This window comes from Condylostylus longicornis, unplaced genomic scaffold (assembly GCF_029603195.1).
Source record: "Condylostylus longicornis isolate FDR11 unplaced genomic scaffold, ASM2960319v2 ptg000006l, whole genome shotgun sequence".
In the NCBI taxonomy this organism is placed as follows: Eukaryota; Metazoa; Arthropoda; class Insecta; order Diptera; family Dolichopodidae; genus Condylostylus; species Condylostylus longicornis.
In genome coordinates this window covers 3,669,979-3,695,750 of record NW_026577975.1, presented here as the reverse complement: position 1 = coordinate 3,695,750, position 25,772 = coordinate 3,669,979, and the positions used below count along the sequence as shown (strand labels likewise).

Sequence of the window (25,772 nt, the reverse complement as noted above, 5' to 3'; positions counted from 1 at the left end):
ACTTCATCGAATTTCTTAATATTTTTTTTTTCATTACGCATTCACCTTGAAAATTTCAAATTTTCTTGTGTTTTTTTTTTCATGTTTTCTTGTGTGAAAATTATTTTGAAAAATATATGGAAAATTATTGAACTTACAATGTAAACAAACAAAATTTGAAATGAATACATAAATATTAATGATGATTCATCAATTTATGATGCCATATGATGAGTTGCCAAAAATTTATGTCAGCTACAAATAATATGATATAGTGACGTGTATAGCTTATTTATATTTTTTTTCAGTTTAGTTTTACTACAATATGCGATAGAAGATTGCTCATATGTAACGTACAAGAACAAAAAATAGGTTAAAGAAACTTGGAAAGATGATTTTTTTTCAAGATTATTTGATGGATACAAAATTCTATTGAAAATTTATTCAAAATTATTTAAGTGTGAAAATTTTTGAAGCTTATTAGTTATAATTTCAGAATTGGTCGAATTATGATTGTTATATATAGTAGTTTGATTTCCGTTTTGAGTTCAGTTGTTCAATTGGATTTTTATTGTTCTACTCATTTAGGTTAGTTCTTTCGGGAAAGAGGAAAGAAAACCTTTCAAAATATTTTACCTCTTTCTCTAAGAAAATCTAACCATAACTGGCAATCAACATATTTTACTTGTTTCGATGCATTTTTAGGAAGTAAGTGTTAACCTCATTGAGTTAAACATGAGATTAAACATGAAAACTGTATCGTGTTGTGCTATATTGAATTGTCTTAAATGGGGAAATGAAGTTAAGCTTTTGGAGAAACAAAGTAATCAACGATTTGTCTAAAAAAACGTCTCATAATAACAGTAGAAGTCGGCAGGATTTAATTTAATTGAAATAAAATATAGCATTGAATAAAGTTTAAAATAAATTAAATTTAGTTAAAATTTCTATAAATCAAAATTGAATTCAATTAAGTTATAGAATCCACAAATATAGAGGAAATATCTTTCTTATTCTTAAATCAAAAAAAAAAAATTTCTCTATAATTAAAATAAAATTTTTTTTTTAATAATTTTTTGTTACTTCTTAATTTTCTTGAGGGTTTCTCTTTTCTATTTAAATTATTAAATATAATTAAAATAAGTTCATGTTAACATTTTTTTTACATACACACTTATACACAATTTCTGTTGTATATTACTTTAATATCATATGTCATTAACATTACTTATTACTCAAAATTTATATATAATATTTCCATGTCACAGAATTTAAGTTAAATTTAACGAAATTACAAATAAATGATAGGCAAAGGTTTGATGTATCATATTTGTTTCAATTTCTAATAATACGAAACAAAGACACCTGCTTGCACCCAACACCTCTACTCAAATAAATGATGGGCAAAGGCTTGATATATCATATATGTTTCAATTTCTAATATTACGCAACAAAGACACCTGCTTGCGCCCAACACCTCTCCTGCCTTCGATTTAGTGGCAGGGGAGGTTTTTGGCAGGAGAGGTACTCCAGATACTCTTCCTGGAGTAGATTATATTTAACACCGCGTGTCACATGACCACAGTCAGATAATTTTCTGAGTTTTATACTCTAGAATAGTTTCATATTTGTATTCATACTTCTGAGAAATGCGTCGGTTGATGTGTGACCTATCCAATTTATTCTCAATATTTTTCGAAATGTCTACATTACAAATGCCTCATTTTTGTTTATGTCTTTAATTTTTAAGCTATATAATTACGCTATATAACGTTTCTACACCATATAACATTATACTCGTAGCATTTTTAAAATTGCAATTGTAAATCCAAACTCAATTGCTTTTTGCAGAGCACTTTTATTGTGTTTGATAAAAGAGCTCCTTGTCATTCCATTTCAATGCCTTATTTAATATATTTTTTCCAATTTCATCCTTTGTTCAATCATCACCCTAAATATTTGTAAATTTTACGTTTTGAACGGAATATTATAGATTTCAATGTCCGATAGTGTGTAAGGTTCCATTGATCTACTTACAATCATATATTTTGTCTTAGATACATTTCTTTTAAACCGAAAGCTTTACTATGTTGATTAATACTGTCAACTACATATTGGAGATCTATATCATTATGATATTGGTCAAAGAGCTGATAAAATTCTAAAATTCAATATACCGTATTTCAAATTTAAGACCGAACAAAACATTATACTCAATTTTATTTAGAATAAATGCCTATACATTTGAACATACATTAAAACTTGTTATAAGTTTGATCTAAATTTATTTATATTATACTTTCAAAGCAATATACATAACTATATGTATATGTATATAAAAATATATACACCTATATAAATCAACATCAAATGTTAATATAATATTTTTTTTATGTTATTTTTTTTGATGTGAGAATATTTCAATAAATTCTTTTCGAAAGAATGGGCGAAGGGGGAATAAAATTATTTCTCTTATTATTATTATTATTATTTTGGATCATTAACCTATATATAGAATTATAAATGCAAGTTATTATAACACACGTACATAAAGTACATATATATGTATATGTATGTTAATTCAACAAAGAAATAATTATGGAAAATATAATAAGAAATAAAGGAAAAAGAGAATGAACGACAAGGAAAAATATAAGAGCAGTTCAGTTCAAAAAGAAATAAAAAAAAATTCTATATACTTACAGGTTCAAGTCTATCTATATTATGTATGTTTGTACATATTTTATTAAAATGAAAGAGATAAGGAAAAACACATGCAAAAATACAAACCACAGGAAATTTTTGAAATTATTTTTTTTTTTATTATTATATTATTAATATTATAATATCTTTGTGGGTTTTCTGGAGAGTATTGTTTTAATTAAGTATGCAAAATGTTCATGCTTGTATTGTGTACATGTTATATGTTATATGTGTACATATGTATGTTGTCAGAGAAAAAGAGAAATAATGTATTAAGGCAACTTTGTTCATTACATTTTTAAAAATTTTGTTTTTTTTGTATTCTCCTATATGCAATGCTTATACGCGCCTACGTGAAATTTGTTATGTCCTTAATCCATAGTGGTATATGATGTCTAATATTTACTTAACTTACATTATTATTTTTCATATCTCTGTCTATATTAAAATTTCAAATATAATTTTAATATGTCAGAAATTCTTAAAAAAATCTTAAAAATTACATTACTAAAATTCTTGTTTTCTCCGGTTTTTTATGAAAGTGTAGCTACTTGTTATACTTACATAAAAAGATTTTGTGAATCTCTTGACAGGAAATGAACTTAAGAAATAAAAAGAGATTTTAATTTTTGCTTTTTCTTTTTTTTCGTATAAAAAATCGTGTTCAGTATAATAATGAATAAAATGAATAAAAATAGGTAAGAAAGAATCAGAAAAAATTACAAAATTATTTTAAATTTATTTTTACGCAAGTATGTTGCGTGCATAGAACGACCTTATAAGTTTTATTCTTTCATTATTCAATAGAGAATAATTCTATAAAATAGAATTTGGCTTAGTAGAACAGCAAAATAATAATCGGAAAATTTTATATAATAATTAATTTAATTTAAATATAATAAAAAAAAAATTCAAAAGTTTTAGAAAAACGTGATTTAAAAAAAAATTGGATTTTTTGCATACTTCTAGGGGTGCGTATGAATTTATTGATTTTGAATTTGACAAAAGGAAATTATATATCTTTCTCTTTGGGAATAATTTTCAAATAAAGTTTTAGAATTTATTTATGTACATGGGTGAATATTTATGCGTTATAATTGTAAATTACTGCAATTACTCACATATTTAAATGCATTATATAGAAAATTCTTTTCCCTATTATACCATCTGTTTTCATTGTAATTCAATCAAAATGACTAATATAAATATTATTTAATAAAAATATATGGAAATTATCGTTTCTGGCGTTCGTTTCAATTTGATTTATTTTTATTATAAGAAAAAAAATCGGAAATTATTGGAAATGAAGTGAAAATTAGCGTACAATACTTCTGAACTACTCTTAAATTACTATCGTTCTCTTGCACGGCTCTCACGCCTCCCGTGATTTATGCCGTTCTCTTGTTCGTCACCAGTCAGAAGAGCCCAAATTTCGACAACATTAAATTGTTGTTGCGTTATTACTCGTAGCTCCCATTTTTAAGACTGATTCCTTCTGTGTCGAAACATAACGTATGTGTCAATATGATTGAAAGGACAGTAACTGTTGTAACAAGAAGACCACATTTAATATATTTCACATTTATTTCATGGAAAAATGAGAAACTAAATAAATTTATTTCCGCTAAGAAAAACTTAGTATTTTTTTTTTTCTTAAGTAAAAAGTAACGCATTTTTATTTGCTCTTTTTGTTTTCTGTTTTCTTTTTTTTTCTTGTACCGTTATATTGAACATAATTTATTTTATAAAAAATTTCAATATGTGACGTGTGTGTTTTCACTCCATTGACATTTGATTGATGTTTTTGAACTTTCCATAAGTTTTTCTTTTTCTTATTTTTTTTTCTCATATTTTTTTTTTTGTTTTGCTTTTTTATTGATTAAACGTTTCAGAATTTTCCTCATTTCCTTGAAAAATGAAAAAAAAACGTTCTGATTTAAAAAAAAAAATATTTTGTCAAAAAGTTTGCGTCATTTTTGATTTTTTTTTTATGAAGAAAAAAAAAACTACATAAGATTTATGTTTATGGCATACTTAATGTAAACACATGTGCACGCGGCGAATATGCGTGGTATGTACAGTAAAGAAAGGAAAGAGAATATTTATTTTTATATACACAAGCGGTGTGTATATGTTTTTGTGCGTTCTGAGTAATTATTTCATTAAAGTATTTAGTTGATGACAAATTGCATATGCATTATTGTTTAAGTATATTGTGTATATTATAAGTACATAAATAAAATATTGATTTAAAATTAGAATAAGATATTATTTGATAAATATTAAATAAAATGTTATGTGAATTAAGAGAAATATGCGAATTGAGAAAGACTAATGATTATGGTTGTAATTCTGTTGGGAATTATTTGCTTCTTTAGAAATTAGGTTATTGACTTACCATTTTTTTGTTACGAATTGAAAGTATTTGGAATACAATTATTTAAAATTCGAAATATGAGTTGATTAAATTGAAATTTTATGTAATTCGAGAATTGTAATTTATTTATTAATTTTGCAGTAGCATCTGTTCATATGTAGCTGTGTTCATATGTTTTAATGCAAGATCTTTTTCTATGTATACGACACAATCTTTTCCTTGACGTAATTCCAATTTGTAACAAATGAACTTTGTGTTGTTTCTACCTTCACTTTCAGGAGCAAAACACTCATTTAATAAATTCAATATAAAGCGATTAATAATTAATAAATTCCTTAAATAAGAATTTTATTAATTACAATCAAATTTTTAAATTGAATTAAAGCTCATAAATTCAAATTAATTTAATGACTCTGTCACCATTAGTTTCTAAAAATATTAAAGGCTTACCAATTCTTTAAAAAATAAATAAAATTATTAAATTCTTTTTTTCACACTAATTAATAATTTTTTAAATTAATTTTTATTATTTTTCTATTTTAATTACAGGTTGCTATTAAAATAATCGATAAATCACAATTAGATGCTAGTAATTTACAAAAAGTTTATCGTGAAGTCGATATTATGAAACGTTTAGATCATCCACATATTATAAAATTATATCAGGTAAAATAATTTTTAAATATTAATCATATAATTTATATAATGTATATTTAATATAATTATATTTAATTATAATTAATTTATATAATTGTATTTAATTATTTATTATAAAGTAAAAATTTAAAAGTTGAGTTAATTTTCTTGAACTGATCGTATTCAAACCTTAATTTTTAATGATAAGCCAAAAAAGGAAATGTTGAGCTAAATAGGAAATTTTGAGCCAACTACCCTTACAATATAGAAAATCGAACAATACGGTTCATTTTACGAAATTATATGCGCGCTTACGATTGACGACTATAATTTCCACTTAGTTCCAAACAATTCCAGAATTTTACAAAATAGTTGTGTAGTGCAATTTCATTCGTTTTAACTAAAAATATCGACATATTAATTATTTTTAACGAGGGTTTTGAACAAAATTTTAAAAAATTCTAAAAATTATAAAAAAACTGAAGGTTTTTAAATTAGATAATCTCGTAAAAAGAAATGATGAAAATCACAATTTCGGTTGAAATAATTTTTTTCCGTTTAAAATTGCATAATTTTTGGGGCATTTCTTCATAAATGTTTTACTTATTTTCAGAAGACTAGTAAATATTATTACCCCGAAAAATTTTTGTGAAAGATATTCGTAAGATACACCAAATTCTGGTTTGGAATTATATATGCAAGCATACACCACGCTTATGTACAAATTTATTGTACATACAGGTATACCCGTACGAACGAATGTTGGAATATTAAAATCAACTTGTTTCTCTTCTATATTCAAATCAAAAATTTTTTTATATTTTTAATTTGAATTCTATGATTATTATAGAGAATCTAAATTTCTTAGATTTTTAAAACAAAAAAAAAGCGTACGAATAAAAAATTAAGAAATGTGAAAGAACTTGAATACTATATGACCTCCATTTTTTAACTCATACCATTTGAAAGATATTTACTGAAAATAATGATTATAATAATGGTCATATGGAAATTATGGAAATATCATTTACGTAAATTTTTAGCATTGTAGTTTCAATAGTTTGTAAGATATAATCAAATAACCACTGAAGTTGTATGGCAGCTACCACAGGGAATCAAAAAATCACACATAACAGGCCCTATTAAAGTTCTAGGGAAGCTACCCGAACAGCTGCTTTGGTCACATTTAATTTAAATACGGTTCCCGTATTTATTATTATAAATCCGGTATTAATTATTTGTGAAAATTTGGTGTGCTCGGTTCAATTAATTTTAGAGTTATCGTTGGGGTGGAGGGAGAAACGAACACGACGCTGATCAAAAACATACACTTGAGTCATATCTGAGACCATTATTTCTTAATGTTACGAACAGTAAAGCAAATTTAGTATAGAGCATACGTCCGATATACCGTTCTGGTATAAAAAACAAAAAAATTATGAAATTTTTTATACGAACTGTTACGAACTGTAAGATTTAAGTCAAAGTAGAAAACACTAAAAGAAAAAAAAAATTCTTAATCTTTTAAATCCCTAAAAGAACGTTCATTGTACCTAAAACGATATAAAAAAGACGATCACTAATGCTATAAAAATTTCACCAAATATTTTCTTTCTGTTTTTTGCTATTTGAAAGTACCAAATTTTTAATAAGTTTTCTTTGATTCACCTTTATATATATTCTTCGGTATATTATTTATTTATACTTATTCATACGTGTGTAATATGTGTGTGCCCACACACATATGGTTACATATAAAGTATATTAATATTTATTTAGTGTAAAACTATTTGTGGTTTCAGTTGATTATATTTGTATAAAATTATTTTGTTTTTTTTTGTGTTACTTTTGAAAAGATTACATAAATAAAATCCTGAAGGATATTTTCAAAAAAAAAATTGAGGTTTTATAATTCTTTTGGAATTCTTCTTATAAAATTTAAAACTTAAGTATTTAAGGGATTGAAAAGAAATCTAAAGTAAATACAGTCTAAGAATAAAAAAAATATCAAACTAGTGTTTAGTAGTTATAAAAAATTTATATATATTTGCAGACCCTTTTTAATAAAAATTTTCTTTCTTTTAAGAAAATTGTGTTCTCATTATAAAAATTTTAAAATTGAAATTTTTTTCTATTTTTGTAATTTTTTTTTATAAAATGAAAATTTCTTTCATTTTTGGCACGTTTAAATTGCAAAGCATTCATTCGCACTATAAAAATTGAATGCATAATAAATTTTGCATATCTATATTTAAAAATGGAATATGAAAAATAAATATTAATCGTTAACACTCTCGAATGATAGCACATGAATCTTTAATATTATATAAGTGATTTGCGAAAATTGAAAATTAATAACTCTGCAGAACAAATAGCTGACGTAATGAAAGATACGAGCCAAGTTAGAACAAGTAAAAACGTTTCAGTCGGTATAAACCGATTGAATTATACCCTGCACCTTTCGTTATTGTGTAGCAATTACTTGAACCTCTAAAATCATTCTATAGAAACTTCACGGACATGTCTGACCTATAATTGGACATCCGACTGCCAAGTTTCATGAATCTGACTTTATTATTTTTCCAAATATTTAAAATAAGCTTTTTGGCAGAGTTGTATGGCAAGTACCCGAACCTGTCAAGCGATTTCACTAAAACTTCACAAATATATCTGATCTATTATCGGGCACACAACTGCCAAGTTTCATGAATCTGACTTTATTATTTTTCCAAATATGTAAAATAAGCTTTTGGAGTTTTATGGGAAGTACCTGAACCTGTCAGGCAATTCCATCAAAACTTCACAAATATATCTGATCTATAATCGGACACACAACTGCCAAGTTTCATGAATCTGACTTTATTATTTTTCCAAATATTAAGAATAAGCTTTTAGACTTGCATGGGAGCTACTCGAACCTGTCAAGCAATCGCACCAAAACTTTAGAAATATGTCTGACCTATAATTGGACACACGACTGCCAAGTCTCATGAAGTTGCCTTTATTATTTTTCCAAATATTTAAAATAAGCTTTAAGACTTGTATGGGAGCTACTCGAACCTGTCAAGCAATTCCACCAAAACTTCAGAAATATATTTGACCTATACTTGGACACATGACTGCCAAGTTTCATGAATCTGACTTTATTATTTTTCCAAATATTAAGAATAAGCTTTTAGACTTGCATGGGAGCTATTCGAACCTGTCAAGCAATCGCACCAAAACTTTAGAAATATGTCGGACCTATAATTGGACACATGATTGCCAAGTTTCATCAATCTGACTTTATTATTTTTCCAAATATTTAAAATTAGCTTCTGGAGTTGTATGGCAGGTACCCGAACCTGTCAAGCGATTCCTCTAAAACTTCAGAAATATATCTGACCTATAATTGGACACATGACTGCCAAATTTCATGAATCTGACTTTATTATTTTGCCGAATATGAAAAATTTGCTGTTGAAGTTGTATGGCAGCCACCCGAACCGGTGCAGCTATCCCATTATAATTATCAGAGCATGTGTAGAATATAATTGGACACATGTATACAAAATTTTATATTTATACCTTTATTAGTTTTTGAAATATTTAAAATAAACTCTTTGAGTTGTATGGCAGCTACCCGAACCCGTTGTCCGAATTAGTCCAATAACAATAGGGCTCGTCCTTGGCACAAAAAAAAGAACTTGTGAAAGTTTGGTGTCGATTGCATTATTCGTTTTTGAGTTATCGTGCGAACGGACGGACGGACGGACGGACGGACAGACGGACATGTCTAAATCGACTCAGAATTTTACGCTGAGCAAGAATATATATATATGTCCATACCGCAGATGACTCCTTCAAGTAGTTACAAACTCCATACCAAAGTTAATATACCCTTCACGAAGTGCAGGGTATAAAAATTAATCAAAAAATTTTTAGCTCTAACTGGATTTGAACCAGTGAACTAACGCTTTCTAGGCGGATGCTCTACCAACTAAACTACACTGGGAAGAAATTACCGGCAAATTGTTCTTCAAATGATTTCCAAGCATTATTTACATAAGATGGTAACGTACATTCAATTTTTTATTTGAATAAAAAATTTTTGTATCAATTTTTTATTTGAATCTGCAGTTGTACGAAGAAATTTCCATTAGTAACTCTTATAAGAATTAATAATAAAGATGACAACTACACGTTTTATTAGTAATTAAATTTTATTATTTTGTTTTAAGAAAGAAATTTTAAGTTACACTGGAAAAAACATGACTGCTTTTCAATTAATAATGTCGCGGAAGGCAATAGATTATTATAAGAGAATGAGTTTGCTCAGAAATAATTGAGAACAGATGAGTGTAATTGCCTGGGAGTAAGAAGTTACAGCTGCCGTTATTTGAATTTCCTTAGTAGATTATATCTCAGAGTGCATTAAATCGTATGATGTTGCGAAAGGCAATTGTTTATTATAAGAAAACGTATTTTCTCAGTATATAATTGAGAACGGAAGAGTTTAATAAGAGAACGGTTGCAATTACTTGAATTGTCTCAACATATGATATCTTATAGTGTATATTGAATCATATGAAATAAGAGACTGATTGTTTGGATTCAAATTCTGTTGTATATTAAGTAATTAGAATAGCAAATCAATTTTTGAAATTTATAAAGTTACATAACAAAAACTCTTTAAGTTACGATACACAACGAGGCAGTATGAATTTATTTCTTTATAAATAATTCATTTTACAATATAACAGTTATACAATATTACAGAGGAGAAATTTTTCAAATTGTATTATAAAAATTTCTTTTCTTATTTTCTTCCTCTGTTAAAATTTTAATAGCTGAAAAAATAAAATTATTTTATAATAATTTATTAAAATTTTGACAACTTATTAAAAAGATTACAGAAAAAAAAAACAGGCAAAAAACTTCATTGTAAAAATTTTTTAATAACTGTAAAACGCGCGTTGAAATTAATGACAATGACATCTCATTTCTTCTACACAATTTTAATTTGTTCTCTTTTAATATAACTTTGATAGAATAATAATTTTAATATAAAAGTACCATCATTTAAGCTTACATACACACATAAATGTATATAGTATTCTCAGTCTAATATCGTAAGGTAGAAATAATTTTAATTCTATTACATTAGATGAGGAGACATTTTCCGCCTTAAGGACTGGAATTTTTTTTTATTGCTAAATTTTAATTTGATATTTTTTAGATAATTTTTTTTTAATTTTTATACCTTGATTCAATTTCGTTCACCGTAAGATAGGGCAAATAAGAATTAGAAAAGGAAGGTATAGGAAATTATCAGCTAGAGAATTTGTTGCTTTTTATTTGTTAGCTAAAAAGTAATTTAATTACGATAAAAAAAAAAACTTGTACCTTAATACTAAAAACTTTACTTTATTATCAAATTTTTTGCAATTTAAGTCTCTAGCATATTGTTGTTGAAATTTAATTAAAAATTATTATTTTGTTAAGCAATTAAATATGTCCTTAAAACGAGTTTTTTTTTTTTTTAATTTTATTTTAAATAATTTTTAAAACAAGATGAAGATCTTAAAGAAAATTGGAAATGTAATTATGCGTGTATAAGAGGATAATTTTGGAAATTTTATTTTTTAATTGTGTAATCATTTTTGTTAATGAAAATGGCCAGAAATGGCAGATTTCTTATACAACATGTAAGCTTAGATCAATGCTATACAGTAATAAGTTGCAATTCTGGTTGTCGTCTCTTGATTTTATGTTGTTTTTCAATGCCATACCGAAAATATGGTAATGAACAATACCTACATCCGTTTCAATGCCTGAAAATCATTACAAACTGGCTGAATCTTATCCAATTCAATTTTAGTGAAAAATATCAGAAGCCTTTATGCATTTCATGTAAAATGACTTATAAACTAAGCATTTTAATTAAACTAAATAATTATTTTATCTTTATAACATTAAAAATAAAATATGGTTTTATGGAAAAATATAATTAAAAGAACATTTTTTTTTGCATGTCTTAAGGGGAAAATCGCAACAATGGTCAGTTTGTATTTTTCCACTGAAAACTTATTATAAAAAATGTTAAAATTTCTTTATTTTTTTTTTCCTTTTCTTTATTAATTTATTTTGCCCTTTTGGCTCTCATATAATTAAAAAATGACAAAACCACAATTTGATGTCGCCACGTTTTTTTCACTTTTTTTTTGCATTTAAAATGAACGTAACATTTTTATTATATAAAATTTTTGTTTTCAAGCTTTTCCAAGAAAAGAAAAACCAAATTAATTTTCCAAAAAAAAAAAAATTGTCTTGTGATTTTTCCAAATAACAGTGAATAATTATTTTATTTCATGGTAAAGTGAATGATTCATAAGAATGCAATAGAACTCTTTTGCAAAGGTGAGATTTTAATATTCACCTTTCAAAATGTTTGGGAGAAAAAAATTATGAAGGCGGCCTTCTGTCTGAAACTTTTTTATTTGTAATTTATGAATAATGATATTGATTTTACGCAGTAATGTAGGTATTTTATTGAGAAAATTGAGTTCAAATAATTCGAATGAGAGTTCAATATACTTTATAAGTTCGGTTCATAGGTATATTATGGTTATTGCATAAGTAGGACGATTTTTGGGTTTGAAAATTAAAATATGAATTTATAATAGTAGCTAAAATATGCGGGAATTTTTTTGGCTTAATACCCTATCCTATAGCGTTATGAAGTTTTAGAAATTCATTCCATTTTCTTAAGAAAACTTTTGTGTTTATTAATTTTGGATTAAATTTTTTAGATTTTTAAATATGAACTCTGTGACAGGTTAAGTTGAACTTAATTTTATGTCCTTTCTGTTGACATTTTAAATTAGTTATAATTAAATTATATTTTAAGTTCTGAGTTTGAAATTTATATTAATTTTGTATTTTTTAATTTTTAGGTTATGGAAACCAAAAATATGATTTATATTGTATCGGAATATGCTAGTCAAGGTGAAATTTTCGGTAAGTAAAAATTTGAATACTTGATATTTTAAAACATATATGTATGTATGTTCATTAAAAGTTAAAAATGCTCCCAAAAAAGTTCTAAAATTTTGGAAATTACCGAACTAGTACTCGTAATAGAACAAATTCTAAATCGACTAACAATAAGCTATAAAAATTTTAACGTTTATAAGACTTTCTCAAGGGGTGTATTGTAATTTCATTCTGCTTATAAATTTTACCAGAGAATTTTCTTTATGCTATAATTGTTGTTTTTGGTCTAGCTAACGAGAAATTTAGTATTATTACTAAAAAATTTCGGATTCCAATTAATTTGCAATTGAAAATTTATTTCTTTATGTAATTTTTTAATTAAGTATAAAATTTGGTGAGGAATTTGTTTGTGAAAACGGAATTAATTGCTCGATAGTCATTTTTTCTATAATGCTTATTTCTAAATATTAAAGAAATGCGAATTGCATTAAAAGAAACCTTCCACAACTTACAAGTTCAAAATATTAAATCATATAAAGTACAGAAAACTAAAATAACTTAAGCAAAATTTTTATTCCATGTTCGTTAGAAACTGCTTTGAATTTGTTAAGTCGCTTTGAAGATAATTTGCAAAAATAGTTGAATCTTAGACTATTAAGATTGAATTTCCTTTTCTGCTCCGTTCTCTGTTACCTTAATATTTTATATTCTTATATTTGAAGTTCATATTGCTCTACAATATACAACTCATACTCTAGAATTCCTTTCCTTTTTCATATACATTCATACACATACATGAACTGTAGATGTGAGAAATCTTATCAAAAGATTATTACTCCTAATAAAATCTTCTATCTTCTTTTACATCTGATGTTATACACATATATAATGACACTACTTAGTTAGATAATTAAAAGAAAAAAAAAATTTTTTTATTTTTTTATATCAGAATTTTATAAAAGAATATATAAGAATATTATGATGGTTAAATAAGAGTTCTTACCTTTGTTTTTCCTTCTGCAAAAAGCAGAAACAATGTCATACTTTAGAATAAAATTTTTTTTGTAATTTACGCACTATGATAAAATAAAATTGTTAAGATTATCAAGTTGTAATTTCGTACCCATATCTATATATACAATTAGATTATTCTAATATATACCATCTAATTATTGTAGTTTTTCAATAAGATAGCTGGCAGACAGGTGAATAACCTAGTGAGTATGAAAAAAACAAAAATGAAAACAGACACTTTGTTTTTTTTGTTTTGAATTCTTGTTCAAATATGCGAAATGAAAAAAAAAATAATTAATTTGTTTTTAATAAAATTAGAAAGAAAAAGAAAATATTTGGTTTAAATGTTAAAATAATTATTAGAATTGGAAATAATATTGAAATTTCTAAAATTTGAATTAAAAAAAAAACTTTGTGTATAACAATTTTCCAATATTTACGAAGGGTGTTCCAGTGACATTCGGCTATGTTGTCTTGTAAAGCGGCAACATTGTAATAAAACAACCTGGATTTAAAAATTTTATTCATTCTAAATAAAGGTGTGTATTCTAGTTTCAATTTATCATGGGTGCCTCCCCTAATTAAAAACATCTCATAAAATCATATCTGTTGAAATCTTCTCTAATTCGAATTTATTCCTCACATTTTCAATGGCTCCATATATGAAAGTTCCGACGTATTTTAAAATGTATCAAAAATATAGTTTGTGATTTCCAATGTCCATGAAACTTTGATAATGATGTATTAGTTTGTTATAGCTTTGTTAATACTGTAATATAGCATACATATGTTCTCATTTACTTTATTAACCTGTTAGAATCGAAAATTAGAATAATATTCAAGATATTTTATAGATAGAAGAGAAGTTAAAGTTTACTCTAAAATTTAATATTTTTTAAGGAATTTACGGGAGCTATTCATTAAATTTTATACAACTGAATAAAAATTTTCATAAAGTTTTGATTATAAAATTTAAATTTTTATTAAATATTTATTTATAATAATGTTATTAATTTTATTTTGATATAGATTATATAGCAAAATGTGGTAGAATGTCAGAACGTGCTGCACGCTTTAAATTTTGGCAAATTTTATCTGCTGTTGAATACTGCCATAATCGAGGAATTGTTCATAGAGATTTGAAGGTGAGTAATTTCAAATTATATTTTAATAATCTTTATTTTTCAATTTAATATATTTATACGAGTATATTTATTTCTATTAAAAAAACTAATTATGATTTTCAATTTTACATTAAAAAAATTGTAATAAAGGACATTTATAATTGTCGTATAGAGTTCAGAGATCTCAAATATCCTTGTATATTCCTTTGAATCGTCAATTTTATTTCAATTTGTTTTTAATTTATTTATTTATTCAAATGTTTATGAGTATGTATATGTAATAATAATTTCAAAAGATAAATTATTAATAATAATAATTAATTCATTTTTAATTCAATTTTTTATTTGTACAAAATGAAAATTAATTAAAAACTATCACTTTTATTTCTTTTTGTTATAATGCTTCATTTAATTTAAAACAGAATTTTTTTTGTCCTTTTCAAAAAAGAAATATAATTCTCTTTTTTATTTGTATTTCCCTGGTTATGTAATTATTTATATAAAATGAATTATGATATTTACATGGTGTGCCATAATAAATAGTACATTTGTTTTTTTATTTTTGTAACAAGTTAGAACGAAAGTGTACATGTATTGCTATACAATTCAGCAATAACAACTCATAAGCTGAATTGCATATTAAGAGTCTGTTACGACAATTTTGAAGTTAAGGATTTCTTTTAACAGTTAGTGCAGGGTAGTAGTATACGCTCAATAGAAATCAAAGTGGATTTTTTCAAATTTCAATTATTTTTGCGTGTCACACACGGTTTCATTTTTGAATATATTCCGCAAAATTAATAATTTTCTCATAGAGTCTAATTTGTTAAATTTTTTATTAATTTTATATTAAATAAAGAATACATGAAAATATTTCAATTGTTATGAATTTTTTTAGTAATTTTTAACAATTTATTCGATTTACTCATATTTTTTAATTGGTTGACCGTCATTAAACGTACGAATTCATCTAAACTCTCGATGTTAATTTTCGATATCTCATCCAGGTCTGGCACACTTGCGCTACCCCACTTGAACAGTCTTATTCCGCCCAGAGCCATGCACTTGTAGGCTATTTCCCCAACAGCCAGTTAGGATGTCATGAAGCTATGCAAGAATAATAGCTGTCTTAAGGATAATTTGAGTGAAGACTATACCAATTTGAGGTTTAAAATAAAATATAAATTTTCTTCTATCCCAATTTCTATTTAAGCTTTTGTAAACATTTTTATGAATTTAAGTCCCATTGATAGCATCAATTTTGACCTTCAATGTCAAAATTATAAGATCGGTCAAATATTTTTTTTTGTTTTGCATTTTGTTTGTGTTTACGTTGTCAACTTTGCAAAATACAGAAAATAATTAGGAATGGTGGCAGAACCGTCTTTTATTTTCGTATGTTTTCTAATTTGTATGGTAAAAGTGGTAGGAGAAGTAACTTTAATTTTGATAATTATTTAAATTAGCCTATGAGTAAGACTTTCTATACTCCATATTTTTGAAAGAAAACTGTTGTAAGGACACAAGAATTCAATGTTATTTTTCATAAAAAAACACTTTGAATATTGCGAAAAAATTTTCATATGAGTAATTCCAAAATTAATTTATTATTAATTTATCGAACCACTTAACTGAGAACTAACTTTTGAAACTCGTATAAAGTATAAGTTCATCACAAGTTTTCAAAATAATTAAGAAAAAAGCATTCAAAGGGTTCAAAGTTTATGAAAATAAAAGGTCAAAATTTAATTACAAAAATAACTACATATATAAAAGTTAAGATTTAAAATAAAAAAGAATTCTTAAACTAATTACATAAAAGATTTTTAAAAACTAGGTCATTATTAATTTGTTATTTTTAGATATAACATTCTATTTTCAATAACACTCTCCTATTTGTTACATTAGAAACTTATTCAACTATACATGCACATGGTGTTATTACTCATATAAATAATATTTTTCATAAAAAAAAATGTATTAAATTTTTTCAAAATTGTAGCAATAATTTATTTTCTTAGTTACTTATATAATATTCTTAAAAGTTAATTTGAAGGAAAGAAAAAAAAAACCCAAAAGAAATTCAAAACAAGGGGAACCTAATGTCATAATAAATATCTTTAAACACCGAGCATATACCTACATATTATTGTGATACTCACACATTCATGAAAAACTATGCAGATAAAAAAAAATTTTGTAGCTAGAAGTAAAATAAGAAGACGGAAGGAAAATCAAATAAGTAGCAATAATTTTATGGGGATGTGAAAACAATGAAACCATCACAAAATAAATAAAACTTAAAATTGAGGAAACATTGTAAAAAAAGAACAAAAAAGGAAAACAACACACGTGGATAACAACTTTTATTTTTTTACTTTATTTGTCACTTTATTTTCATTGCAAATAAAATACCTCATATATAAGAGTACGAGTATATGTGTGCCTTTATATGGAACAGGTATTGTAACAAAATGTTTTTGATTTTATATATTATACATGAAGATATCAACCGTATAAAGAAATATCTACTAGGTCTGGAATGATGGCTTCTAAGAAGCACATTTCTTATTTGGCAACAATCATTTACATATTTCGTTCTGGCGTTTTCGTATGGAAATTGAATAATGTTGAAAAAAAATCCCTGGAAAAATAAGGGTTAATTGGAAGATCTTTAATCTTGAAAAAGATGAAAATTTTGCCTTTTGTACAAATTCGGGTTCAGTTGCCCATTTGTACTAATGTTACCTCATTGTTATTTCAACAATTTCATTACAACAATTTTGTCTCTTTGAATAATGAATATTGTTATTTCAACAGAGAACATTGTTGAACATTGTTATTCAATTATTGGGATTTCTCTTTAAAAACTTTCTCAGTTGTACTACTTCATTTCATTACTGACTAAAATCTGTCGGTCAAATCATATTCCGTTCTTACGGTCTTCTTCCATCATATTTTTGGTTTTCCAGTAAAGGTCTTAAATAGTCTTTTTCCCTAAGGCTTTCAGTTCGCAGACATTGAGAGTATGTGAGATTGATGAGAGAGGAATTTTTTTTTTTGAAAAAGAGATTAAAGATTGGACAGACAAACAATGCTCATGTAATGTTCAGTAACAAATATAAAATGATTTTTCCTTTTTGTTGTATTTTTTTGTAAATTTACTAAAAAGTAAGAACTTGTTGACATTTTATTACATATATAAAAGTTAAGTTAAACTTTACAAACAATAAAATGAATTATAGTATATTTGTATGTTTTTATGTTTATATGTATATATGTGTATATAAGCATAAAACAGTGATAAAACAAAAAGCTACTGGCAATTTTATTTTTACTTTTCCTTTTAAATTTGTCATATAAACATATGATGACAATTATATATATATATATATATATATACATATATATATATATATATATATATATATATATATATATATATATATTTTTATTTATATCTGTACATATGTACATATATGTTAAAAGGAATTAAATAGTGGCAAAAAAAATATTTAGGAATTTTTTATTTCCCTTTCAAAATTTTTTATAATCAAGTATGTGTGAGTTATGTACACAGTTAACATATTTATTAACATAGATGTTTTATGTGAAAGCCTTATATAGAATATAGAAGAATTTCTAAAATATGTGAGCAAATCAAATTTATATATTAATACACTCTCTTTACGTCATATATAGAAGAGAGTGTGAGAGTGAGAATACTGAATAGAAATAAAAAGTTTGTATATCTTGTTGTCACTATGGTGGTAAAAGTATAAATTTTTAATCGACTAACGATGAAGTTAATATATTAAGAAAACTTTGTTGTGTAAATAATAAATTGTATAAATGTATACAAGCAGTTATCATACCCATTTTAACTATATATACAGGTCCGGTTCTCAGTTGTTCGGCGCTCTTTTCGATTTCTACAAAGTGGGCCCTCCGCTTTTGAAGTAATTTAAAATACCAATAAACATTGCAAATTTCGCATAATAATTGTGTCCCTGTAATAATTGTGTTTTCATTCCCTGGTGCTCATTTTCATATGTTTATTTTGCATATATGGCAGATCCGCCGCTGTATATATATATATATATATATATATATATATATATATATATATCTAAGTAAAATTACAAAATGTAATACAAAAATTTCTCAAGAACATTATTCATTTGTTATATGATTGCATATCCAAGTGTGTGTGTACACCTTTATAATTGTATTTCCCTATAATTGGGTTAATTTATTTTAAGAAATATTCAACTTTATAAATATTCCAAAAAAAAAATTACTTACATGATATATATTGATATATATACAAATATAAATATTTATAGTTTTGCCTATCTTAACCTAATTTTCGATTCTTAATTATATAAATTTATGCTTGTACACTTTTATTTATCCTCAAATAAAGTTTAAGGTGTTTAGTAAAAATTAAAAAATTTATTTAATAATTAATTGATCGAAATTTTTTATTTTATGAATTATGAAGCCTTATAAATATGATTTATTAGATTGTCAATGTCAAAATGTTATTATAGTATATTTTATTGCGAAATAAGGTTCAAATGATCAATTTTGAATATATAGAAATTTATATAAAATACTAGAAATTCTAGCTTATTAATTCGTTTTTTCAATATTATAGCCAATATACCTTTCAAAAAACACGCAACAATTATAAGTGCCGCAAAACTACTTAGAATTTAATATTTTTTTTTATTTTGCTCAAAGAATTAACTTAGAATTTAATATTTTTTTTATTTTGCTCAAAGTTTTTAGATGTTATTTCCATGCGTCTGCTCAATTGAGCGATTTAAGTTGTTGTGTAAATTCAAAAGGGAATTTCATATGCAACTTGACTGAGTTTTAATTAAAACTTTATATGTACAATTTAAAATAATTTTTAAAATGATACTGAACAAAAATTTTAATAAAGCTTTTATAGTACATGGTGTTCGATTATTGATGAAATAAATGAAATAAATTAACCTCAAATCGATTATTGATTTCGATTATCAAGTCTCAAAATTATTTCATATTCAAAAATTTATTTCATATTCGTTTAATTGTAAGTGGATTTGTAATATAAAATATTAAGTATAAATTAAGTTTGGCAAAATGTTCACAAATCAGAAATTCTTATACTTTCACAATTAAATGTGTTATTAAATAAAGACTCGGTGTATTAATGTCGGGAATATTGCAATAATCATCGTTAATTAAGTAGCAATGATGACGTTCCTAAATTAAAACAAAATGTACTTAAGAAAATTTTATAAAATATAACATTATTTTGCCACGGTCGTAACATAATATCTTTTCCAATGACTTTAGAAAATTGAATAAAACAATTTTGTTTTTTTTTACATCAATCTAATTCAAGCAAATTAAGCTTGTATATAATAGGATATAAGCTATTTTTAAAATATACATTACATATTTTTAAAATGTATTCATTTTAAAATCTATTTCAATTTTTAATAAATGTAAAAATTTCAAACAATAAAATTATATTTACTTTTGGGGGTGAAAATTAATTTTTTTTTCCAGTAAATTATGCTATTTAATACCTTTTGTTTCTATTTAAAGAATAACATATTTATAACTACGTATATGAAAGAAAAATAATAAGTAAAATACTTATACATACATTAGGTATATGTGTGTCCTCTTTACCTACATAATATGACATATTTCTAAAGAAAATTTCAAGAATTAAAACACATACAGAGGTGGTTTAATTATCATCTTTAGATATTATAGAACCAAAATAGTATAGAATTTGATATGTGGGTAAATATTCCCACATTGTATTTAAAAATTTAATAGAATTTTATATTTTATATTAAAAATAAAAACCTTAACAAAATAAACACCTAATAGCATTACAATAAAAAGTATACATATGTATATACTATTAAAAAAAATTAAATAAGAAAAAAATTAATATTAAAAATTCAAAATTATTTTTTAATAATGGAATTATGGTAATTTTTTTAATGAATATGAATTATGAACGTAAATTCTATTGACAAAAAATATTTAAAAAATTTTTAATATTTTTAAAAAAAATTTTTTTTTAATTTATAATATTATTAGTATTAATTTATTAATACGACATACTCACAAATATGAAAATATTTTCATTTAGTCAACATCAATTAATTTATTGTTTAAAAAATCAATTATAAAGGATTAAATTCAGTATGTGTGCATATACATACATATTTTAAAACAAATAAAGGAAGGATGAAAAAAACAATATTTTTATTTTTGATTCCATTGTTTTAAAATTTTTTATATAAGCCAAATGGAGGTTATATTTGAATTTAATGAGGCTTACACGATAAATATTAAATATGTAGTAGACATTATTGTAAGGGATTTTTTTGTAAACTTATTAAATGTAGTCTGCCCGATTTATGGGTAAGAAAAGGTAATGAAAATAAAGCGTCTTTGTACGGCAATTTTTCTATATAGCTGAGACTTGAATTTTTAGGTACAGTTAAGACTGATTTGAGAAATCAAACTTGTTAATATGAGAAATTAAAATAGTTAAAAATATTCTTTAATTTTAAATTTAAAATTTTTTACTGCCTAATCGAAATCGAGTCATATTTCGACTACGAATTCGACTCTCAATCCGAATATGCACTCAAACTTCTGTATATAAATTTTAAGAGGTTATTAAATTTTTCAAGTTTGACTCCGGCTCTGACTCCAATTTCGACTCCTAATTCTACAGACCAATTCTAAAATAAAATTTATTTCATTTTTGACTCTCCGATTTCAACACACTAGCCCATACCCTATTATTCCACTAAAAAAATTATTAAAAAACGTTGAAACTCTTCCTCGATTCTGATTCTTCCTCGAAATTTTTTTTTGGACCACATGTTATTTCTATTATAGTTAAATTTATTTCGAGTTTAATGACATAACAAAGATAGTGAAACCGCGAGGACTTTCAATTACATTTGAAAAGCACAATATTTAAATTATAAATTGAATTTTGGGAAAAATATGAATATGAGTCAATAACCTTTATAATTATTTTTAAATGCATGCCAGTAGTACCATTCAAGATTTAATGTACAAAAAATTGTCTTCAGGTTTAAATATTTCAAACTTGCTAAAATTACAATTACTTTTTTCAATAAAAAAATATTCACATTTAATTTAAAATTTTTTTTTTTAAAGTTTTAAACAAAAACAAATGTTCTCATCTACTTCTATTGAATTTTGAGAGAATAGAGGTGGAACTATTGTATAAATGTGAAAAAAAAATGTACGCGACACTAAACAATAAAAATTTATTTTGGCGCGTCATCAAAATGGCGTAAATATTTTTATCATTTTAGCTATAAGATAAAAGATAAATTGTATATAAAAATGTATATAACGTAAATTTATACAATCACAATCTAGAATGGAAAAAAGAATTGAAAATAACGGAAATATTACAATTTTATTATTTTCCACGGATTTTCATTTACATTTTATACAAAGTAGTCCTATATTGTGTAGACTATGGAGCATAAATGACAATTTTTCTTTTCGTTATAAAGTTTCTTTTTTTCTTATTTTTGTTTTTACATCTTCACTATATTAAACTCTAAATCTGGATGAAGTCTAATAGAATTGTTGTTCTTTTTTTTTTTATTTTTTTTTTTCGTGAAAGAAAGAAATGAATGGAAAAATCTGTTCCACTACTATAGAGTATGAAAATTTGTGATTCTTATGGAATCCTTTTGATTATTTGGAATATTTTTTCATCTATTCTTTTCTCTTTCCATGCCAAGTTAATTTTCTTTCACTTTAAACAACTTTAAACAAACAGGGGCGAAATAACAAAAAAATAAAAAAAAGTTTACAAAAAGCAGAAAACTAAAAAAAAAGGGATGACTAAAATAACGGTTATTTAGTCGTATACTCTTGTTAACAGAATTGTTTTGTTCTTTTTTTTTAATTTTCGAAATTGAAAAATGAAAAAAAACAAAACTGAAAAACCAACGAATTTCAGTTGAACTAAAATTGAAAATAGTTGAAAAAAAATAGTCGCAATGCAGAGATTTTCAATTTTTATTTCATTTTTTTTTTTCTATGTTACCAAAATTGTTACCAATATGCGGTATTCAATGCCAATTTTAAATAAAAAGAACCAGAACAGAAAAAAGCAAATAAATAAATAGTAAATATGTGAAATTGTAAATTACAAAAGTACCTATGTAGGTAGGTAGGATATTTTATTTCGTGTCCTTGATCATCCATGATTTTTTCTTTTAATTTTGCTGTCCTTTATTACCTTAAAAATGTATGTATACATTTTTTTTTTGTTAATTTCTGGGAAGATGCAATTTTAAAGTTAAAAATAATTGACTAAAAATAATTTTAATTTTGTTGTTTGCTCTTTAAAATTTGGAATTTTTTTTAGAGTATTTTACTAATGTAGAATAAAATGTAACATTTATAACAATAATTGCTTGGTATTTATGTGATCTATTGACTGTGATCTATTGACAGCAACAGTAAAGTTTTAAGAGCCATCTTTGGGAACTAATATCTAATGAAATTTTATGGTATTTCCAAGGAAAACAATGCCACTAATGGAAATTTCCGTCATAACTAGGTATAAACATGGAAAGTCTTTATATTTTAATTAAGCATACCTATAAGTTTGGAATCAAAATATGCTTGATCATAAGTTAAATAGAACGCTCGCTGCTATATAAGATTGAATGACATACTCAAAATAGTGTTACCAAATACCATACGTATACTCTTTTTCATTCGTTGCATTTATTTATCTGTATTTTTCGTAGAAGTTTTAATTTAACCGAGGCAGCAATAAAATTATGAACTTGTGCGAGAATTTCTTCTTATATGAAAGTACAAATTCATATATCACAGAAAACAATAAAAATTTATGATAGAATTAAGGATTTAATTAAGAGCGAGGAATTGAGGAAGCACAAATAAAATTTAGAATTCATAGTAGTGATTTAAATTGAAATTTAGAGAAAATTTCAAATTTGTACTACTTGTATCGCGAATGACAGAAATGCGTATAGGGAATTTATGGAAAATTTAAAGTTTTAAGGGCTTTTGAATATTATTAAAAACTTAAATTCAAAGAAGTTTCCTTTATTTATTTATGAAAATCATTTGCATACATGAACTTATGAAACTATCCTATATATTTTTATATATTTATTGTACAGGTATCTATAAGTATTTATAAAATAGTGTATTTCATAAGGAAAATGTTGAAAAAATAAAAATTTTTTTTAATGAAATTTTCAAAGTAATATTCATAAAATATTTTCTTTTGAAAATTTTCCATTGAATAAGCATAATATAGCAGCGAATAGATTCCCTGTAATATTCAATATACTTTGTATACGTACATACTTAACTTATGTGTGTATATATACAGTGCCGGATCTAGCATATATGCAAAGTAAGCATTTGAAATGGGCGCCGGAAAGCGGAGGCACCATTGAAAACTTAAAAAAATTAAAGAGCCTTTTTTGGAAACCTCGTGGGTTAACCAACAAATCAGAACCGGGCCTGTTTATATAATGTACTTGTGTACCATATAGTATATTATTTATATTTTATTAATAAAATTTATTTCAAATTTTCCATATTATTTTACATACGTTATCTTTTATATTATAATATTTGATTTGATTTCGATTACAAAGCAAACAAAATAAAAACAAAAAATTTTTATACTTATTTGATTTTTGTATATACCTTTGTATTATTCTTTCAGGCTGAGAATCTTCTATTAGACTCAAATATGAATATCAAAATAGCTGATTTTGGTTTTTCAAATATGTATAAACGTGGTGAACTATTGGCTACATGGTGTGGTTCACCGCCATATGGTAAGAAATTTTTATTCTTTATAATATTATTTTCATAAATAAATGTACAGCTTATACTAAATAGGGATGCTGTGAGTTAATTCAATTGAAATTCATTATTCGTTTATGTTCAACTTTTAACTAATGTTTTACTTCGAAATCTACCATCCATAAATCAAAAAAGAGAATCAAAAACCATAAATTATATTATGATTGTGTTTCTTCTAAGAATATAAATTACCGAAGTAGTTGGGAATGGTTTGTAAATGGACAAGGCTTTTATGAAATTTTTGTATTATGTATTAGAAAAATTAACTTTTAAGTTTGAGCACAAAAGAATTGAGAATAATTATTCACTGGGATTAATATGCATAATTATTTCCTTCAACTAAAGGAATTATAATATCGACTAGTGTCGATAAGAAGTTAGTTAGTCAGTTGGAATTAGAAGCTTTATACTCAAATCATGAAATAGGATCAATAATAGTGATATAATAATCTAAGGGCTGAGATAGACATGCAATTTTTAGTTTTGCAACGAAATAGTGTAGTTGATTAGATGTGCTTACAACGATTCTGCAATCAAGCAGCAATTGCGTTCTCTAAATCAAATATTGTGTCATACAAAATTTTGAATCATACATATATTGCAATCATACATATGCGTAGTAATACATGCACGTGTATTCATACATGTGTGAAATCATATTTTCTTGTCATACATATCTTATATGTTTTCGTATATTTTATTAATTGCTATCAATATGGAGTATTATTCCATATCATAATTAGTATTATTCGGATTATCCCTATTTAATATGAGCTGCACATTTACATATTTGTGTACAATAAAATATATAAAAAATATACTATATAAATAATGCAAATTTTGTTTTTAAATTTATATAGCTGCACCAGAAGTGTTCGAAGGAAAAAAGTACACTGGACCAGAAATCGATATTTGGGTAAGTGAAAAAAAATAAAAAAAATTTAAATAACGTTTTCTTTTTTATAATAAAATTTATTTTTTCATACTTTTTTTTATAAATTTATTCATAAAAAAATAAGAAATCCAGT

General features: G+C 24.7%; 1 protein-coding gene across 5 annotated transcripts in view; it reads left to right on the top strand.

Annotated features, from left to right (window-relative positions):
- Window positions 1-25,772, top strand: part of LOC129618455 (serine/threonine-protein kinase par-1) — a 140,958-nt gene that overhangs the window by 43,027 nt on the left and 72,159 nt on the right. For all 5 annotated transcript variants that reach the window (XM_055533208.1, XM_055533206.1, XM_055533207.1 and 2 more), the window contains exons 2-6: window positions 5,609-5,725; window positions 12,631-12,694; window positions 14,714-14,829; window positions 24,602-24,716; window positions 25,605-25,660. In XM_055533208.1, the coding sequence (XP_055389183.1) occupies window positions 5,609-5,725; window positions 12,631-12,694; window positions 14,714-14,829; window positions 24,602-24,716; window positions 25,605-25,660 (468 nt within the window). The remainder of the gene's footprint in view (window positions 1-5,608; window positions 5,726-12,630; window positions 12,695-14,713; window positions 14,830-24,601; window positions 24,717-25,604; window positions 25,661-25,772) is intronic.